This window comes from Triticum aestivum, chromosome 6D (assembly GCF_018294505.1).
Source record: "Triticum aestivum cultivar Chinese Spring chromosome 6D, IWGSC CS RefSeq v2.1, whole genome shotgun sequence".
Classification (NCBI taxonomy): Eukaryota; Viridiplantae; Streptophyta; class Magnoliopsida; order Poales; family Poaceae; genus Triticum; species Triticum aestivum.
In genome coordinates this window covers 474329356-474350847 of record NC_057811.1, presented here as the reverse complement: position 1 = coordinate 474350847, position 21492 = coordinate 474329356, and the positions used below count along the sequence as shown (strand labels likewise).

At 44.3% G+C, this 21492-nt stretch overlaps 2 protein-coding genes across 2 annotated transcripts; both read right to left on the bottom strand.

Annotated features, from left to right (window-relative positions):
• Positions 1-7740: 7740 nt before the first annotated feature.
• LOC123142115 (wall-associated receptor kinase 2-like) lies at positions 7741-11432 on the bottom strand. The gene is made up of 5 exons (XM_044561130.1): positions 11000-11432; positions 10738-10895; positions 9563-10320; positions 8995-9055; positions 7741-8121 (listed from the first exon to the last, which is right to left on the bottom strand). The coding sequence occupies exons 1-5, from the start codon at positions 11430-11432 to the stop codon at positions 7741-7743; spliced, it is 1791 nt and encodes a 596-aa protein (XP_044417065.1).
• A 6152-nt stretch (positions 11433-17584) lies between these two features.
• On the bottom strand, positions 17585-20737 carry LOC123142114 (wall-associated receptor kinase 2). The gene is made up of 3 exons (XM_044561128.1): positions 19793-20737; positions 19055-19222; positions 17585-18906 (listed from the first exon to the last, which is right to left on the bottom strand). The coding sequence occupies exons 1-3, from the start codon at positions 20697-20699 to the stop codon at positions 17702-17704; spliced, it is 2280 nt and encodes a 759-aa protein (XP_044417063.1). The 5' UTR covers positions 20700-20737; the 3' UTR covers positions 17585-17701.
• Positions 20738-21492: the final 755 nt, after the last annotated feature.

The following is a 21492-nucleotide window of genomic DNA, read 5'->3' as shown; positions in this document are numbered from 1 at the left end:
TTTACCAGAGGAACACTTTGTGTGCTACCAAACGTCACAACGTAACTGGGTGATTATAAAGGTGCTCTACAGGTGTCTCCGAGGGTACTTGTTGGGTTGGCGTATTTCGAGATTAGGATTTGTCACTCCGATTGTCGGAGAGGTATCTCTGGGCCCTCTCGGTAATGCACATCGCTTAAGCCTTGCAAGCATTGCAACTAAAGAGTTTGTTGCAAGATGATGTATTACGGAACGAGTAAAGAGACTTGTCGGTAACGAGATTGAACTAGGTATTGAGATACCGACGATCGAATCTCGGGCAAGTAACATACCGATGACAAAGGGAACAACGTATGTTGTTATGCGGTCTGACCGATAAAGATCTTCGTAGAATATGTGGGAGTCAATATGAGCATCCAGGTTCCGCTATTGGTTATTGACCAGAGACGTGTCTCGGTCATGTCTACATAGTTCTCGAACCCGTAGGGTCCGCACGCTTAGCGTTACGATGACAGTTATATTATGAGTTTACATGTTTTGATGTACCGAAGGTTGTTCGGAGTCCCGGATGTGATCACGGACATGACGAGGAGTCTCGAAATGGTCGAGACATAAAGATTGATATATTGGACGACTATATTCGGACACCGGAAATGTTCCGGGTGATTTCGGAGAAAACCGGAGTGCCGGAGGGTTACCGGAACCCCCCCGGGAGAAGTAATGGGCCTTATGGGCCTTAGTGGAGAGAGAGAGAGGGGCAGCCAGGAGGGGCCGCGCGCCCCCTCCCCCTCTGGTCTGAATTGGACTAGGAGAGGGGGGGCGGCGCCCCCCTTTCCTTCTCCCTCTCCCCCTTCCTTTCCCCCTCCTAGTAGGAGTAGGAAAGAGGGGAGTCCTACTCCTACTAGGAGGAGGACTCCTCCTCCTGGCGCGCCAACAAGGGCCGGCCAGCCTCCCCCTTGCTCCTTTATATACGGGGGCAGGGGGGCACCCCATAGACACAACAATTGATCTATTGATCTCTTAGCCGTGTGCGGTGCCCCCTCCACAATATTACACCTCGATAATATCGTAGCGGTGCTTAGGCGAAGCCCTGCGTCGGTAGAACATCATCATCGTCACCACGCCGTCGTGCTGACGAAACTCTCCCTCAACACTCGGCTGGATTGGAGTTCGAGGGACGTCATCAAGCTGAACGTGTGCTGAACTCGGAGGTGCCGTACGTTCGGTACTTGATCGGTCGGATCGTGAAGACGTACGACTACATCAACCGCGTTGTGTTAACGCTTCCGCTTTCGGTCTACGAGGGTACGTGGGCAACACTCTCCCCTCTCGTTGCTATGCATCACCATGATCTTGCGTGTTCGTAGGAATTTTTTGAAATTACTACGTTCCCCAACATAAACTCGGTGCTACATACGCATCTTGAGGCTAAGATGACGTTGTTTCAAATGCTAGAGCACTATGAGCGTTGCCTTGCGTCGCGACGCTTGAACGAGGCTCTCCAAGACGTCGAGGCCTTACAGTCCGTTCCGTTCACAGAGGAAAATGCTTCAGTTCTTGAGAAACACGCCGCGAAAGTTTTCACTCCTGCTGTGTTTAAGTTGGTCTTATGGAGCATAGATGCTGTCAAAAAATGTGAGATCAGAGAGGTACTTGATGCAGCAGAGGTTACCACATACGTTGTGTCTAAGAAGGAAAGAATGGATAAAAAGATCGAAGTGCGCACGGAGTCGAAGGAAGGTATGCTTCGCAGTATCAGTTGTTCTTGCCGCAAATTGGAATGCGCAGGCACACCATGTTCCCACATATTTTACATATTGGGAATTTTACAAGAAGAAACACTGGCCAGGTGTTGTGTTCCCACTAGGTGGACAATGAGTGCAAAATGTGCATTCGCACTGACCAGAAAGAGCGAGATGTATGCATACTCTGCAGCCCTACAAAGGTACCGTAAGCTAAGGAATTTTAGTCACGCAACATGTTTCAAGGCATGCCACTCTGATGAGGCGTTTCAGCATCTAAAAAGGGTTTTGGAAGGACAAGATGTTTGCAAGGGATCAACAAGTGAACAAGCTTATAGCATGGGATCAACTAATGCTCAGGGTAACAGCATTAGGTTTGGCCCATTGATGCCACAATCGGCTAACCTTGATGGTGAAGGTTTCGAAAAGGTTCTGTATCCCGTGCATGTGCCAGGCCGAGGTGCTCCGAAGAAAAGGCTACAGGCAAAGATGAAGAAAACCAGAACAAAGGGTAGATGTAGCTATTGTCATGAGGCAGATGGTCACAATCGACGTACGTGCGCCAAATTGATAGAGGTACCTAATATGCCGTAATTTAATGTTTTAGTGTGTCCAAATATATTCCATGGCATTAATAATATCCTTATGTGCAGGATCTCAAAGCAGAACTATTATAGCTACAACATTGTGCGCACGGTCGGACATCAAGTATGTCGACGATCAACCTGATGTTGGCGTGTGCATTGTCGTCTATGTCTAGTATCGTGTGACCTTTTCTCTAAAATACTTCATTCTGTCAGTTAGTGACTAACTCATATTGTATGACTCAGCTATTTGGTTGTCCACTCCCTTGTAACAGTATTAGTTTGGGATATTTTTTTTTGCATTTTATATGTGAGTTTTTCAAGTGCAACCTCAAGAATCATGGTTTCTTCGTGGCCTGCGTGTAGCTTGTTTAGGTTGCACGATAAAATTTGGAAATAGATGTAATGGAGGAATTATATTTTACTCCTGAAAACAAAATAAAAGCCTGGTAAATCCGAAAAATACATTAGTCATCCATTCTCTCCAACTGAAGAATATACAGGATGAATAAAGATGATGAATCATACTCATCCTACATATCCTCCACGTAGAGTGCAAGGAAAGCTGCTTGCGACTTCTTATCAAATTTTCTTTCATGGACATGTTTGGCACATGGGGGTCACTGTGTAAAAGAAAATTTGGGTGATTTGGAGGTGGTGGAAAAAAATCATCTTTATTCAAAAAATGGCTTAAGTTAGACCAAACGGTCCCTCCGGAATGCGGTGATTTTTTCGACCACCTCCAAATCACCTCAATTTTGGCACACATGATCTCTTGCACAAACAAAACTAGGTTTCCAAGGATTTTTTTAATTTTTTAGATTTTATACTGCCCTCTAGACTAACTGATCAAAACACCGGTCTATACCTCAAGGGGGCATTGTAAAATATATTTTTTCCAAATTTTTCTTTCATGGACATGTTTGGCACATGTGGGTCACCGTGTCATAGAGAAATTGGGTGATTTGGAGGTGGTGGAAAAAATCACCTTTGTTTAAAAAATGGCTTAAGTTAGACCAAATGGTCCCTCCGGAATGCGGTGATTTTTTCGACCACCTCCAAATCACCTCAATTTTGGCACACATGCACAAACAAAGTTAGGTTTCCAAGGTTTATATTTTTTTGAATTTTTTAGATTTTATACTGCCCTCTAGACTGACTGATCAAAACATCGGTCTATACCTCAAGGGGGCATTGTAAAGTATTTTTTCCAAATTTTCATTCATGGACATGTTTGGCACATGCGGGTCACCGTGTCATAGAGAAATTGAGTGATTTGGAGGTGGTGGAAAAAATCACCTTTGTTCAAAAAATGGCTTAAGTTAGACCAAATGGTCCCTCCGGAATGCGGTGATTTTTTCGACCACCTCCAAATCACCTCAATTTTGGCACACATGATCTCTTGCACAAACAAAGCTAGGTTTCCAAGGTTTTATATTTTTTTGAATTTTTTTGAATTTATACTGCCCTCTAGACTGACTGATATAACATCGGTCTATACCTCAAGGGGGCATTGTAAAATATATTTTTTTCCAATTTTTCTTTCATGGACATGTTTGGCACATGTGGGTCACCGTGTCATAGAGAAATTTGGTGCTTTGGAGGTGGTGGAAAAAAGCACCTTTGTTCAAAAATGGCTTAAGTTAGACCAAACGGTCCCTCCGGAATGCGGTGATTTTTTCGACCACCTCCAAATCACCTCAATTTTGGCGCACATGATATCTTGCGCAAACAAAGCTAGGTTTCCAAGGTTTTATATTTTTTCGAATTTTTTTTGAATTTATACTGCCCTCTAGACTGACTGATCCAAACATCGGTCTATACCTCAAGGGGGCATTGTAAAATATATTTTTTCCAAATTTTCTTTCATGGACATGTTTGGCACATGTGGGTCACCATGTCATAGAGAAATTAGGTGATTTGGAGGTGGTGGAAAAAAACCACCATTGTTCAAAAAATGGCTTAAGTGACCAAACGGTCCCTCCGAATGCGGTGATTTTTTCGACCACCTCCAAATCACCTCAATTTTGGCACACATGATCTCTTGCACAAACAAAGCTAGGTTTCCAAGGTTTTATTTTTTTTGAATCTTTTAGATTTTATACTGCCCTCTAGACTGACTGATCAAAACATCGGTCTATACCTCAAGGGGGCATTGTAAAATATTTTTTTCCAAATTTTCTTTCATGGACATGTTTGGCACATGTGGGTCACCGTGTTATAGAGAAATTGGGTGATTTGGAGGTGGTGGAAAAAACCACCTTTGTTCAAAAAATGGCTTAATTTAGACCAAATGGTCCCTCCGGAATGCGGTGATTTTTTCGACCACCTCCAAATCACCTCAATTTTGGCACACATGATCTCTTGCGCAAACAAAGCTAAGTTTCCAAGGTTTTATATTTTTTGGAATTTATACTGCCCTCTAGACTGACTGATCAAAACATCGGTCTATACCTCAATGGGGCATTGTAAAATATATTTTTTCCAAATTTTATTTCATGGACATGTTTGGCATATGTGGGTCACCGTGTCATAGAGAAATTGGGTGATTTGGAGGTGGTGGAAAAAACCACCTTTGTTCAAAAAATGGCTTAAGTTAGACCAAATGGTCCCTCCGGAATGCGGTGATTTTTTTGACCACCTCCAAATCACCCAAATTTTGGCACACATGATCTCTTGCACAAACAAAGCTAGGTTGCAAGTTTTTATTTTTTTTTGAATTTTTTGAATTTATACTGCCCTCTAGACTGACTGATCTTAACATCGGTCTATACCTCAAAGGGGCATTGTAAAATATATGTTTTCCAAATTTTTCTTTCATAGACATGTTTGGCACATGTGGGTCACCGTGTCATAAAAAATTTGGGTGATTTGGAGGTGGTGGAAAAAAATGACCTTTGTTCAAAAAATGGCTTAAGTTAGACCAAATGGTCCGTCCGGAATGCGGTGATTTTTTCGACCACCTCCAAATCACCCAAATTTTGGCACACATGATCTCTTGCACAAACAAAGCTAGGTAAGTCAGTGAGCATGTGTTAAATTTTGTTGACTAATTTCAGTATGAATGCAAAAAAATGCACACCTACCATACCAGAGGCAGGAGTTTTCATACACCACGGCCTGTATACGACTAGGAACCCAACAGTTTATGGGCAAGGATACAGGCCCGGGGTGCAGATTACTCTTCTGCTGGTGGGGCCAACTGGGCAAAGAGCATGAAACATTAAGCAAAGTACTTCCTGCATATGAGAGGAGCTTGAGTGGGGAGGCACATCCGGGTATATAAGCTGCTGCGCGTCTCTCTCTCGCTCGGCGATGTGGGACTAAACTCCCACCACAGTCTGCTTTGCCCTGGTGCGCCCACGCGATGGGCCAGATTAGATGGGCTTTCACAGGCCAGCCTATCCCGCGTGCTGGACCACGCGTGGGTCTAGATGTCTAGGCTGGCCCATGCTTTTCCTTTTGTTTATTTTTTTCCTTTTCCTTTTGTTTACATAAAAATTACCTGACCACTCAAAAAATAACATGTTACATCTTATTTCAAATTCTCTTTTTTGCGATATTTGGTTTGCATTTTCTATATATGCTAAAAAAGATTCATTCCAGTGGTCTAAAAAAAGATTCAGAAATTGAATTCTAGTTTTACAAATAGAAGTTGAGTATTTAGGGCATGTTGTCTAAAAAAAGATTCATTCCAGTGGTCAGATGCTCAAACTGAGGCCTTCACAACATTGAAGAATTGTCTGGTCACTGCTCTTGTTATGGCTTTGCCTTATTTGACCCTACCATTTACTTTTTAAACAGATGCATCAGGTCAAGGTATTGGTTCTGTCCTCATGCAACAAGGCAGACCAATTGCCAAAACAGGAAATGGTGTCAAAGAAATAATCAAGTGGTCAGAACAGGATTCTTACCAATTAAAACTGAATGTAGATGCATCATATGATAGTTAAGAAGGACATGAGTCGATGGGTGGTGTTTTAAGAGATCAGTATGGCAACTCTGTGTCAATTCAGTAAATTGCCATTATATTGCAAATGCATCATCTGCCTGCTTGATGGAGTTTTAGCTATACTAGTGGGTTTTTTTCTTCTGTCTATTTGAACAGAAAATGAATCAGATTCTAAAATCACCATCCAACAAGAAAATCTATGCTAGATCCCTACAATCGTACATGTACGCAAACATTATGGAGGGGCCAGTACATGAGTAGAAATACCTCATCAATACTTTAAGAAAATGATTCAGATTCAAAAACCACCATTCATTATGCAAGAAAATCTATGCTAGATCCTTTCAACTAGGACGCCCATATGAATTTGATTCTCATGTACTTAACAAGAAAAACCCCAGAGGCTACGGATTCAAGTACACAGGTAGCAAGAACATATTGCAGAGAATCAAATTAAGCAAGTGGCAAGTAATGATGAATGAAATTCAGCAATCTTACCCTAAACATAGCTACAGCCGCCGTTCAGACGAGGAGAGCAGCGAGGGAAGCGTGGAGAACGGCGGGGAAGCGATGTCGCGACCACTGTCCTCCTCCTCTTGCGCTTCGGAGTCATCTCCGACTCGGTTGGAGGCTCCACAATCTGCAACGGCACCTCGTGCACCGTGGGTTCCTGATCCAGTGGATGCTCTACCCTGGATCTGAACGCCCACCACCTACGCCTGGTCCACGGGCTGGACGAATCGGCCTGCTCCATCGCCCAGAGGAGGATCTCGACCTTGTGCATCGGTTGTGCGGGTGGGGGGGGAAGCTTTGCCCTCTCCCTCCTCGTCATTTGCTTCAAAGTGGCCATTGCCGTCCAGTTCATCTGCAATATGTTGTGAAACCAAGAACGGATCTCCGTCAACCTGGCCATCTTGACCTGGTCGCCGCCGGCGATCTCCATGAAGTCGGCGTTCTCGCCGCCGGCGATCTCCACGAAGTCGGCGTCTCGCTGCCGCCGATGTGCTCGATCTGCTGCTCCATCGAGGATCTTGCGTGGATGGAAGAGGGGGGGTGGATGTGGAAGATGAGAAGAGCAAAGTTGCGGCCGCGAGAAGGAGGAGAAGGCTAGGAGATGGCCGCGGTTGCAATGGTGATGGAGGAGGGGAAGGAGCACGGCGGCGGCTTTGCATTGGACGAGAGGGGCGGCGGTTTTGCATTGGAGGAGAGGGGCGGCGGTTTTGCATTGGACGAGAGGGCCCCACCTTGTCATATATTTCCTAGGACTAAAATGCCCCTAGACTAATAGTACTTTCGAGTACTTTCATCCGCGTACTTTTGAGTACTACGTATGTATGCGCCGTTAGATCGAGACAAACGAACGGCTCCAAAAAATGCCAACTACTGTAAAAGTTGTATATTTTTTTACGACGTTGTGTGACTCGTCTCGGGAATCATGTGTACTTATGCATCCATCGTCGAGGTACATGTTGCCTTCGTAGCCCTAGGAGCAGCTGCACCGGTACTTGGGGCCATTGGTGACGTTGAAGCACTCGCTGCGTGCACTCCGGTAGGCGAAGTCTGTGGCATTGCGGCTGGCGGTGCTGCAGTTTCCGACGCTCCACATGGCCCAGCTGAGCACGACCGACACATTGAAGTCGTCCGTGCGGTTGAGGAACACATGGTCGCTGTAGCTGAACCAATCAAGCTCGACGAGGAACACGTAGTGGCACGACGTGGTGTTGATGATGAAGGCGAGATCAGAACCGCCATTCTGCCCTGGCGGGAAGTTCCGTTGGTACGGCTCGAAGCAGTTCAGAACGAAGGGTATCCCAGCATAGCCACATGAAACACAACGTCGTCGAGGAGCCGACGTGGGACCGTGCTGATCAGAGAGAATATTGAGGGCGCAATTTTATTTAGATAGAAACGAAGCGGTAGTGTCAGTTCGGACGTAATATGTAATTTGCTGGAGGGGCAAAATCGTCATGTGAAAAATGACGAACCAAGAATATCACCTCTCTTTATAGTAGGTAGATTTTTCTTTTTTCAACACGTGTAATTTTTTCGTACACAGTGTACAATTTTCATATACATAAGAACATCTCTTTGTACACGTTTATGATATTATTTTTCAAACATATGATTTCATGTCTACTTTTTTCACACAAATTGTACATTTTTAGTATACATCTAAAACATGCTTTATATCATTTAACATTTTCCAAATACATATTAACACATGGCAAAAACAATACATGATTAACATTTTCTCAAATACATGTTTTTAAAATTTTGATGAATATGTGTTAAATATTTTTCAAATACACCTTGAAATATTTTAATGAACGAGATGATTTTTTTCAACTCTGCGAACACTTTCTACAATATATAAAGATTATTTTTTACATGTCACAAACATATTTTTGAAACATGTGAACAAATTTAAATATAACATATGGTATGAAACATTTTTTGAATTGCAAGAACATTTTTATAATGCATAACATTTTGCAGAATGTCATGTATATACTTTTTAAACGTGTGACCATTTTAAAGAAAGTAACATACATTTTTGAGTTGTGTAAACATTTTCCAAAAGTTGAGCAGACATTTTTTATGATGCATGAAATTTTTTTTAGCGATGAACACTTTTAAAAAATTAACTAAATTATTCCTTTAATAATATAAGTATTTAGAATTTTCATAATAATAATAATAATAATAAACATGTGTTTGACGTCAAACGTGATGAAACCACAAGGTCAATAAACCGGCCCACTACTGGCACCCTGTAGACGAGCTCGGCTTCGATCTCGCTAAAGATAAGACATAGAGTATCAATGTGCATGCACTCGCTTTTGTCCAGACCAAAGGATTGGCCTTGGGCTGCGCACATTGACATATGGCCTCGCGCGATTTTGGGCCCGTTATGTTACTTCCGAGGAGCACATCCGCTACAACTGTCTTTTTTTGTTTGGAACATTTCTATTTGTTATTTCAGTTGCATTTCTCTTTTGTTAATCAACATGCTCTTCTGTTCTCGCAAAAAAAATTATTTTCTAATTGAATTAATTTACATTTCTGCTGTTTCATCCATAAGATTTTACACATTTGTGTCCAACTTTAAAACGAGTCCCCACCAAACATTGGAATAATCTACAAATTGAAAGCTCTAGCATTTTTTTTTTGCTACAAGCTAAAAGTATATGTACTACCCTCTTCAAGATCAAGAACATCTTGCGGTCTGAACGTATCATGTTGTTGCTCTTCGCCAAGCAAGCTTTGCCCCTCCTTCGGATCGGCACCATGGGTGTCGTTGGTACCTCCTTAGAGCCTCCAGTTTCTCAGCAACCTCCTTCATTGATGGACGCTCCTCCCTGATCATGCTCACACAATGCATCACAAGGTGCGTTACTTCTTCCAACGCCTCTGGGCCCATCTTTGTTCTCACCTGGTCATCAAGGAGCTCGTCGTGCTGGTCGGCTTTCACGGCCATCGTGAATCGGGAGACGAGGCTCCTGTCCTCCTCTGGCCCATCAAAGCACAACACCTTCTTCCCTGTCAAGAGTTCAAGCAGAACAACACCAAAGCTATAGATGTCACTCTTGTCTGTGAGCTGGCATGCCATGAGGTACTCCGGGTCCAGATACCCGCAGGTCCCTTGCACCAGTGTTGCAATCTCAGCCTCATCACTTGGTTGTAGCTTCGACGCCCCGACGTCAGAGACTTTGGCGGCGAGGCTGCCGTCGAGCAGGATGTTGGCCGTCTTGACATCGTCGTGGACGATTGGGGGCGAGGCCGACGAGTGCATATATGACAGGGCCTCGGCAGACTCTGCTGCTATCCGAAGGCGGGTGTCGAGTGCCTTGTTGATGTCGAGGCCCTCGCCGCCATGGATGTAGTGGTACAGAGTTCCGTTGGAGACGTACTCATAGACAAGCATCGGCACCTCCACCTCGAGGCAGCAGCCGTGCAGTTTGACGATGTTCCGGTGGTTGATCTGGGAGAGGATGAGCATCTCCCTCGCAAACTCCTTGGTCTCGGTGGCCTCCATCATCTTGGACTTCTTGATGGCCGCCCACTACAGTATTGTCCTCCAGGACACCTCTGTACACAATGTCGTGGCCACCGAGACCGAGGATCTGGTCGGCGGTGAAGTTGTTTGTCGCCTTCTTGAGCTCCTCTTCTTAGAATATTTTGAACCCGCCACCGCCTCCCCCGGCAGCCCCACGCGTCTGCTGCTGCAGGATGACGCCTCCGTTGTGCTTGAAGAAGCTCTGCTTTGCCTTGATGAGTTTTCTCTTCTGTAGCCCCAGGTAGAGCCAGGAGCACATGAACACTGACAAGAACACCCCCACGCTCACTCCTGGATATGCCAAATTGCATACTTGATTATTAGTTTAGATTCCCGGAAAGAACATTATTCTTCAAAAGGATCGCCCAAAAGAATTTGCAGGACGAATCAACTAGATAAGTGGAATGTGTTACCTGTAACGACCTTCAGAGCTAATGTGAACTTGTCCTTCTGCCGGCAGCCATCCTTCCTGGTGGCATCTCCACTTGTCCCGGGAGGGCATTGGCAAGTGTAACTTCCCTGCGAGTTCGTGCAGACCCCATAGCACGAGTATTCGTCTTTCAGTTGGCAGTCGTCGATGTCTTCAGTTTGCAAAGTGATTTGAACATTTGACCAGGCAAATCGCAACCTACGTAACAGAGCAGTTGCACTTTAGAATTGATTCAGGAATCAGGAGGGTGTGCACCTGTGCATCCACCGTCGAGGTAGGGGTTGCCGTCGTAGCCCCTGGAGCAGTTGCACCGGTACCCGGGGCCGTTGTCGGCGTCAAAGCACTCGCTGTGCGCGCTCCGGCAGGCGAAGTCGGTGGCGTTGCGCCTGGCGGCGCTGCAGTTGCCGACGTTCCGCACGGCCCAGTCGAGCACGACGGGCATGTCGAAGTCGTCGGTGTGGTTGAGGAAGACAAGGTCGCTGTACGTGAACCACTCAGTGTCGACGAGGAACACGTAGTGGCACGACATGGCGTTGCTGATGAAGGTGGGATTGTCGTCCTGGTGCGGCGGGAATTTGCGCTGGTGCGGCTCGAAGAAGCTGATCCCGGGCGGTATCGCGCTCTGGCAGCACCCGACGCCGGTGCACAGGCCCGGCAGGGCGTACCAGGATGGCCGGCACACGGACATGCAGCCGATGACGTAGTATCCGGCTGCGTCGACGAAGAAACCGAGGTTAGGGCAGCCGAGCGCCACCAGACGGTTCTCGGTGGACGAGAAGAGGTAGGCGCTGCCGAGGAGAGGCCTGCGACGCGGTTGTAGCGGCCGAAGACGGTGGGGCGTGGACGGTGTCGTCGTCGCACTCGAGCTGGAAGCCCCGGAGTCGGTCGTCGCAGTAGCAGCCGGCGCCGATGCCAAAGGGCTGGGGACCGTGATGTTGCCGCACCTGTCCCGGCACCCCGGCAGCGCCACGCGCTGAGCTGACGCCACCGCCAGCAAATGCAACACCGATCAGGAGAAGCAGTACATGTTCTTCTCTAGTTCGTTGCTCTGCTCCGATATATACTTACGCGGTCACGTGAGCTGTGTGGACGATGGAGATGGACCGATGGTAGATGTGAGTATGATTTGCGTAACCGCATGACCACCGGTCTTGCCAACAGGAGTAATTAACTACTCCCTCGGTTACAAAATATAAATCTTTTTAGAGATTTGAATATGGACTATATACCGATGAAAATGAATGAATCTACACTCTAAAATATGTTTATATATATCTATATATGTAGTCCATGTTAAAATCTCTAGAAAGACTTGTATTAGAATGAAGGGAGTATACTCTGAGTGCGGCGTTTCGGTGCCCAGGCTCATCTGCATCCGGTTAGAAAAAAATCACAAAAAATTCAAAAATATTGAATTGTAGAAAATTTATTGCGCGAGGTCAGCTCCAATTTTCAGATCGTTTGGACATCTAAGTAGCTCTCAACAAAAAAGGCAAATCGGGTCAGAACAGTGCATAAACAGTAACCTTTTTTACAAACCTTGAATTTGTCTTCTTTGCCGAGAGTTGCTCAGATATCTAAATGATTTGAAAATTAGAACGGGCCCCACGCATCAAATTATCTAACATGCAAAAAATTTGTAATTTTTTGAATTTTCTAGTATTTATTTTGATTTTTTTCTTCAACGAGGGTGCAGATGAGCCTAGGCTGAGAAGTGGTCTCCTACTCATGTCAATTGTCGCTGATTTAGTATAATTTTATATTAAAGGTACACTAAAATAACCTTAAAAGGTGATATTGTTGATAAAAAAAGTATCACTTTAGCTATATGTAAGTCGGCTGAAAATTAATTTTGGGTCACTCAATTTTTGGGCCATAGATTTCTGCGTTAAGTTCCGTGTTGTTTTTTTTTTCTGGGTTAATCTGTGTGTTTGTGTTGACCTTTTTATTTTTGACTGAGCACAGATTTGGGTCAGTCAATTCTTTAATGGGCCGAAGCCCATTCCAGTGCTCAGCCTTCTTATATCTCCTTTGTTTTTTTTCTGTTTTTATGTGTTTTTCCTTTTCTTTATTAATTGGTTTTTATTTTTTATTTTGTCGGTATTTATAGGATGCTTGGTGAGTGTAAATATAAACATACAAATACTATATAATATGTGCTAAAATTGTACTATTATATGATTATTCTTTGCATACTACAAAAAGTGCAATTTTGGTGTAAGTTTTTATTTATTTTATTTTATTTATTATTAAAGGAAATATCAACACCACTAGTTCATTCTCTTTTAGAAACTTTATTATTTTTATATTGTTTAAGTTTTTATTTCACTTTCACTCTATTTTAAGGTAATACCAATGTCACTAATTCATTTGTTCTTAGTTTTGTTTTGCAAAAAATCAACTTTTATATGCTTATCCTTGCATGTTTTTAAAAATCGCAAATTTTATGCATATTTTGTGCAAATTATGTCACTATTTGTTTCAAATTTTGTTCCCCTTTTTCTTTGTTCATAATTGGTAATTCCAATGCCACTAATTTATTCTTCCTTAGGAAATTTAACTATTTTGAGTTTGTTATATTTATTCATTTTCTTTCTTCTTAAAGGGTAATACCAATTTTAGCATGTCACTAATTCATTACTTCTTAGTAAACATGTTTTTTGCGAAATTACACTATTATATGCTTATTCTTGCATATTACTCCCTCCATTCCAAAATATAGTGCGCCCGCGTTTTTCGAGGTCCAACTTTGACCATAAATTTAACCAACGAGACCGACCGCGGCGGGAGAAAAAATTATATAATTGAAAAGTTCTTTTGAACACGAATTCAGTGGTAGTGGTTAAATTTATGGTCAAAGTTGAAGCACGGGGATAGAGGAAGCGCTGTATTTTGGAATAGAGGGAGTATAAAAAAATACAACTTTTTTGTAAATTGCGTGCAAATTTTATAATTATTTTATTTATTTATTTTCACTTTCTTTCCTCTAAAAGAGTACATCAATGCCACTAATTCATTCCTTCTTAGAAATGCATTTCTTTTTTTGTGTGTGCAAGTATAAGTAAAAGTCCTAAATAATATGTGTGTAAATTATAGTATGCGAAAATTGCACTATTATATGCTTATTCTTTGCATATTTCAAAAATTGCAATTTATTGCAAAGTTGTGTGCAAGTTTTTAAAGGTTTTTCTTTTTCATTTTCTTTCTTCTTAAAGGGTTTCATTCTTTTTAGAAAATTTATTATTTTTGTTTTCTTACTTCTGAATGTGTAATACCAATGCCATGAATTCATTCCTCCATAGAAAACGTTTTATTTATTTTGTTTTAGCTTTTAGTTCATTTTTTGATTTTTATTTTACTTTTGTAGGGGTAATACCGATGTCACTAATCTATTACTTTTTAGAAAGCACCTTTTTTGCAAAAAAAATAAATCACTAGTATAGGCTTATTTAGCCAAGTAACAAACTAGCCCAACTCAATTTGCCTATCAGGCCTATATGTGGTTGGCTTGCATGATCGATTAACAACCAAGCATCCAATGCATCATGGACTAATTTTTTTAAAAAAAAATCAACTGATCCAAATTAATGTAAATCAGTTCTGATAGAAAATCGACTTGCCCAAAAAGTATACTAAAATGGCGACAAGTAATTTAGATGAGGGAAGCGGATTAGGAGCACTCGGCGACGCAACACACTGAAATCACGTCCGCCCCCGTGTTCGCTGGGGATGCGTGCATCCTTTGACGTAATGATTTCTTACATGTGAATACCCGGCCAATGTGTACACCGGAACAGTTTGTACCTGGCCATTGTCATTCAATATATGGCAGTGTGGTGGGTCCATAGTGTTAATTGGTCTGTAAAGTTTCCAAAACAAAGACTCCATGGACGACTTTTGGACATCGGATTGATTGTAGGGTGTGAAACAGTGTCCGATTTAAATGTTGGTGTGTGAAAAAGTAGGTGATGAAAGTGGATGTGGTGGTAATACAAATAAATTTGTATGGTGCATTATGACCTGTGGCCGCGTGAAATGCACGGTACAAAACCGACAACCAATGTGACTAATAATAACACATATTTTACAAAAGGAAAAGTCCTGAGATGAGTGTAATGAAATTTCTTAGAATTACTATCATGAAGTTTTTGTGTTTTTAGTAAAAACAAACGACAAGAAATATAACGAAAATCTCTCAATATTCTTACATAATTTCCCAGGAGTTAGTATAGTAAAATTTTGATTTCCCAAGAAAGACATAGTTTCGTGGAATTTACCATGACTATTCCAAGAATAAAAATCTTATAACCGTGAAACCCACTATTTACTTCTATTTTCTCAGAATGAGATTCTCAGTTTTTATAGAAGAAAGATAATTTGACAAAACTTGGTTCCACATTTCCTAAATCTTGAAAATGATTTAAATCTATTAAACATATTTTTCAAAAGTTGAAATGATTCTTAAAAACTTGGTAAAAACATACTTGTTTAAAAAAATCTTATTAATTATTCACTAGTCAGACAAACTAAATATTATTAGATGTGGTGTAAACGTGGGGCTCAACAAAATCTGCATGCATGTGGGACCACTGTCACATGTCATTCAAGACACCCACAATAACGCATTTATTATCCTCAGAGATCATTAAGAGTGTGCAGAAGGATACAACCATATACTTCTCTTAAAGAAAAAAATTCATCATCCTAAACTAAAGAATACACCCAAACTAATATAATGACACAGATCCCTATGCTTCTTTAATGGTGAGATATCATAGAGGTGAGTCGCCGAGTGTTCTTATGCATTTTCGAGATGGAGTAGCATTATTGGAAGAAGGAAGGAGGGAGATGCATGAACCGGGAGAAAGCAGCAATGTTGAGGAAAGCGGGTTCGACTTGGCTGGTCTTCCATGGCGTGCTCGCGGAAAGTAGTCAAGTGGATCAATATTCAATTGCATATTGCCACTTAGCCATGTCACCATGTCTAAAACATCTGCTTACTAATGTTCAGCTTGACAAGATTGTCACAGTTCAACATTTTCTTTTTGTCTTTAGCGTGTTCGCTAAACAATAGAAATTTTGAAAAAGTGACAAATGAACAATGCAAGTTACTGTAATAACCTACAATGTTCCTTAGGTGAAAAATAGAGAAACCCTGAATATTTCTACAATGTACCTATCCAACCTTCGTAGAGGTATATATAGGGTACAATGGTGGAAGAGACTTGGAGCACAAGAGAAGTAATGTATGATTTAAACCAATACTATCCCTATCTTTCCTTAACTCAAACCGAACTCAATTGTACTTCTAACACCCTCCCTTGGTCGTAGCTTGACAAGATTGTGAGTGAATTTGAAGCCTTGCGTTTCTATCATATTCTCCGCTTCACCATCATCAATTATGCCTCTAATGTCTGATGGGTCGGCACCTAGGACGGTGATTGTGACCCCTTCTAGTGCCTTCCTTGTCTTCTCCTCTGTGCCCCCCTCCCCGCCAGTCACAGGGGAGTTGCGTGGATGCTGTTGACTTGAGTTGTTGCCGATGTGTAGCTATAGACATAGTCCTTGATGTCAATGTCGAGCTATCTGGTCATGATGACGTAGCCGCGATCGATGATGTAGTCGCCATGGACGAAGTCACACAAAGCCCGAGGCACAAAAAATGCACTATGATGGAGCTGTAGTCGTGGATGGTGCACCTTGCAGATCTCTGATGGTGTTCTCGTCATGGACTATGCACCTTGTAGATGTCATAGGGTGACGTCGTCGATGAATCCGTCAATTTTGCTAACACCGGGGAAAACCCATGAAGCACACATCGGTTTTTCCAGGACATTGTTGCCATGTAGGGGTCATCACTATAGTGATGTCGTGTCGATGCAGGCATGGATGACGTGGTCGATGATGTTGTCGTGTCGCAGTATTTGCCGTCATCGATAGCGTGCCATGCAGAAAAGTATGTCAGAGGACGCTAGAGATGTCCATCTTGTGGACAAGGCAGCAATTTTGTGTCAACAAAGATGTTGGTGAATACCATGTTGATGAAGACCTTGGTGATGAAGTGTAGTGATGGTGTTGCAGCGGCATGTCGACGACGAGGCGTCACTTGAAGGCGTCCCTTATGGTGAGCTACGAGCTGGAGATGGGGCGCTTCGTCTGCGTGGTGCGTGGGTCTACTCATTGTCTTTAGTCCAAATCCATCAAATCTTGCAACATATCTTTACACACACATTGACGACTTGCATCAATTCATCCAATATTCTTCATGCATTGCATATGAAACTTTTCTTCAAATTCTCAATTGAAAACATTAGTTCATAGATATTGTGATTAATTAACAAAAACACACATGGATACTAAGCACTTTCAAGAAGGCCCTGGTTTTTATGGAAGTACATCTTGCGTTGTTGTTTTCTTATACCTCTTTTCCATCTATAGAAAAACAATACCCCACTCAAACCAACAAGTGGCGTTGCCAAGGCAGCACATAATCCAATGGTAACACCTGTGTACAAAATGTGTAAGTGTCCACCCCATAAGTTCCCATTTTTATATATATCATCTAATATAAATAGAAAGGTATGTATATAGGCGCCATGTATATATATACCTATATTGAGATTATTTTGTTTGGATGAGGTGCACTACATTTTCTCTGGATCATATTTCGTTTCAGAGCGCAACAAATAAAGTCCCCGATGATATTGCGGTCTCAACATATTTTTGTATCAAGACACTCGTCAACACCTGCAAGTGAAGCACACTTTGATAAGTTGGGAATTTAGAGGAAAAAACATTCAAACAAACACACCATATCCCCAGGTAACACTGGAAATGTTATTAAGGATCTGGGGTGAAGAATATGCACCTCAGTCAAATGATCCAGCTAGCCACCCCAACTCAATCACACATTTGAGTCACACATTGCAAAAGGGTCACGAACAACAATAGATGAATCTACATGCTAAATGTGTATGTACTGCCCTCTTCAACATCAAGCACATCTTGAGGTATAAACTTATAAGTCACATCACGTTGTTGCTCCCTGCCATGCAAGCTTTGCCCCTCCTCCAGACCTCCGGCACCAGCCTGACCCCATGGGTTCTGCTGGTACCTCCTCAATGCATCTAGCCTCTCGGCAACTTCCTTCATTGCTGGTCGCTCCTCCCCACTCATGCTCACACATCGCATCACAAGATGTGTGACTTCTTCCAATGCCTTGGAGCCCATCTCCTTCCTCACCCGGCTATCAAGGACCTCATCGTGTCGGTTGGTTTTCATGGCTGTCGTGAATCGGGACACGAGGCTCTTGCCCTGCTCTGGCCCATCGAAGCAGATCACCTTCTTTCCTGTCAGAAGCTCCAATAGAACGACACCAAAGCTATACACGTCACTCTTGTCAGTCAGTTGGCATGTCATGAGGTACTCCGGGTCCAGGTATCCGCAGGTGCCTTGCACCAATGTCGCAATCTCGGCTTCATCACTAGGCGCCAGTTTCGACGCCCCAAAGTCCGCAACTTTGGCGGTGAGGTTGCCGTCGAGCAAGATGTTAGCCGTCTTGACATCGCCGTGAAGGATCGGGGGCGAAGCCGATGAGTGCATATACGATAAAGCCTCTGCCGACTCTGCCGCTATCCGTAGACGGGTGTCGAGTGCCGTATTGGATTCGAGGCCCTTGCCGCCATGGATGTAGTGGTAGAGGGTGCCGTTGGAGACGTACTCGTAGACCAGCATTGGCACCTCCACCTCAAGGCAACATCCGTGTAGCTTGACGACGTTTCGGTGGTTGATCTGGGAGAGTATGAACATCTCCCTTGCGAACTCCTTGGTCTCGGTTTCCTCCATCATCTTGGACTTCTTTATAGCCACTATGGTACTGTCCTCGAGAACACCTCTATACACAATGCCGTGGCCGCCGCGACCGAGGATCTGATCAGCGGCGAAATTGTTGGTCGCCTTCCTGAGCTCCTCTTCTGAGTATATCTTGAACCCACCACTGCCTCCCCCAGCGGCGCCACTGTAGGAACACATCTGCTGCTGTAGGATGACGCCTCCGTTGTGCTCGAAGAAGCTTTGCTTTGCCTTGATGAGCTTCCGCTTCTGATGTCCTAGGTAGACCCAGAAGCACGTGAATAGTGACAAAAACACCCCGACGCTAACTCCTGGATATGACACATCGCATACTCAATTGTTAGTTTAGATTCCCGTGGAGGACCAATGATAATTTTGGATAAAATAAATATGTTAATATCAAGAACAAATGAAATATGTGTAATATGTCACGAGACGACCCAAGATCCGTGTGTGTACCTGTAACAATTTTGAGAGCCAAGGTGAACTTGTCATTTGCCCGGCAGCCGCTCTCCCTGTAGGCATCTCCACTCGTACCTGGAGGGCATTCGCAAGTATAGTTTCCCGGCGTGTTTGTGCACTCACCGTAGCACAGGTATTCGTCTTTCCGACGGCACTCGTCGATATCTTCAGTTTGCAGAGCAATTTCAACATCATTTGGTCAGACAAATGATCATCACAAATATAGTAATAGAAGTACAGAAGTAGGAAAATACCCTTCGGCTCCCGCATTATATACATCCTATATGGAGATTTTTTTAAATAATTAAACAAAAAGTTAAATTAGTTCAAAAGTATTTTTAGATTAAACTTGACTTACTTGCGCACTAGTATATAAATTTTCACAAAAAAAATCCAATGTTGACTTCACAACGAAAAAGACAAAATTTATTTGCTATTATAGGTCACTATTCATGCTATTTTGACCGATAATTTGTCTTTTTTGAAAAGAAGTCAAAAACAAATTTTCTTTTTATGAAACTTTTCTCACTAGTACAATGAAAGGTCAAGTTTATTATAAAAATATTTTCAGAAAATTTTGACTTTTTGTTGAATTGCTAATTATTTTTCCGTATACAAGGTACATATGTATCCAGGAACCAAACGTTCCCCTCCTGAAGTAACGTAACACTACTACATTTACAATAAAATGTTGGTGTCGTGTGACTCGACCGTGTCAGGAATCAGGATGTGTACCTGCGCATCCGCCGTCAAGGTAAGGGTTGCCGTCGTAGCCCTTGGGGCAGCTGCACCGGTACCCAGGGCCATTGGTGGCGTCGAAGCACCGGCTGCCCGCGCTCTTGCAGGCGAAGTCGGTGGCGTTGCGCCTGGCGGCGCTGCAGTTGCCGACGTTCCGGACGGCCCAGTCGAGCATGAGCGGCACGGTGAAGTCGTTGGTGCGGTTGACGAAATTGTGGGAGGTTTGACCGTCGAACCACTTGGTCTCGACGAGGAACACATAGCGGCACGAGGTGGGGTTGGTGTTGAAGACGACGGTGTCCTGCTGCCCCGGCGAGAAGTTAAAAAGGGTCGACTCCCAGTAGTCGGCGCCGTTGGGTATGGCGCTCTGGCAGCAGCCGACGCCGGTGCACGAGCCCGGCAGGGCGTACTGGGACGGCCGGCACACGGACGTGCAGCCGCTGACGTAGAAGCCTCTGCCGTCGTTGAAGTAGCCGAGGCTGGGGCAGCCGAGCGTGACGAGGCGGTTCTTGGTGGACGAGAAGAGGTAGGGGGTGCCGGAGACGGACATGTACTCCGTAACCCTATCGACGAGTTCCCCCGTGGAGTTGTAGCAGTGGCGCGTGGCCCTGAGGTAGGTCCGGGCCTCGCCTTCGAGGGACAGCGCGGCGAGGTGGTAGTCGTAGCCGACTACGGTGAGGCGCGGCGGCCGGCCGGGGCCGGAGTTATTGCAGTCGAGCTGGAAGCCCGGCTGGCCGTCGTCGCGGAAGCAGCCGACGCCGATGCCGAAGGGGTAGGGTACGCTGACGTTGCCGCACCTGCCGCGACACCCCGGCTGCGCCACAAGCTGAGCCGAGGCCGCTGCCGCCAGCAAAGGCAGCGCGATGAGCAGCAGCAGTATGGTGGTGGTCGCCATGCTTGACATGCTTTCCACGGGTTGGTTGCTCTGCTCCGATATATACATACGCCGATATGATGGGTGGGTGTGAATGCGATGATTGTTTAGGATTATAGGAAGATGAAAAGAAGGAAGGAAGGAAGGAAGGGGAGGAGAAAGCACGCAGATTTGACCATGCTCGTTCTCCATGGCCCAACCCAACTTGTCAAACGGGTCCATATTTTTTTTGTTAGAAAGGAGAGAGGGATTTGATGGAATCGATTGATGTATTGTTTGAGCCTCGTCGGCATATATATAGGAGTACAATGACCAAATTGAAGTACAAGACAAGAAAGGAACAAATCCTAGTCTATCCTATACTTCCTAATATACATTATACTCAACATCCCTCCACAGTCACAATGGTAGCGACGCAGACGGTGAGACTGGAGAAGAATCGGAAGGCAAGCCGACAGACACCCCCCACAGTCGTAACGGTCGATACATCGCGGAGTCGTGGCTGGAGTGGAAACCGACGAGGTTTCTCAAGCAAGGCAGTAGCCCTTTGTGCCGTTTGTCGAGGTAGTCGAGAGCGTAGGTGGTGTAGCCATAGTCGAGGTAGCCGTGCGAAGAACACCGTGGTCGGTGTCGAGTCGGGGGTCGCCGGTGTCGAGGTAGTCGCCGGGGAGCCGCGGAAGAAGAGCAGCGGCGGCGGCGGCCTAAGGAGGCGGCGGCGGCTAGAGAAGGAGCGCGGCGGTGGTGCTCGAAGTAGGCGATAATGAACCCAACAGGGTGACGAAGACCGGCGTGGACGGTGACGTTCCCGCGCCAAGGGAGGCGG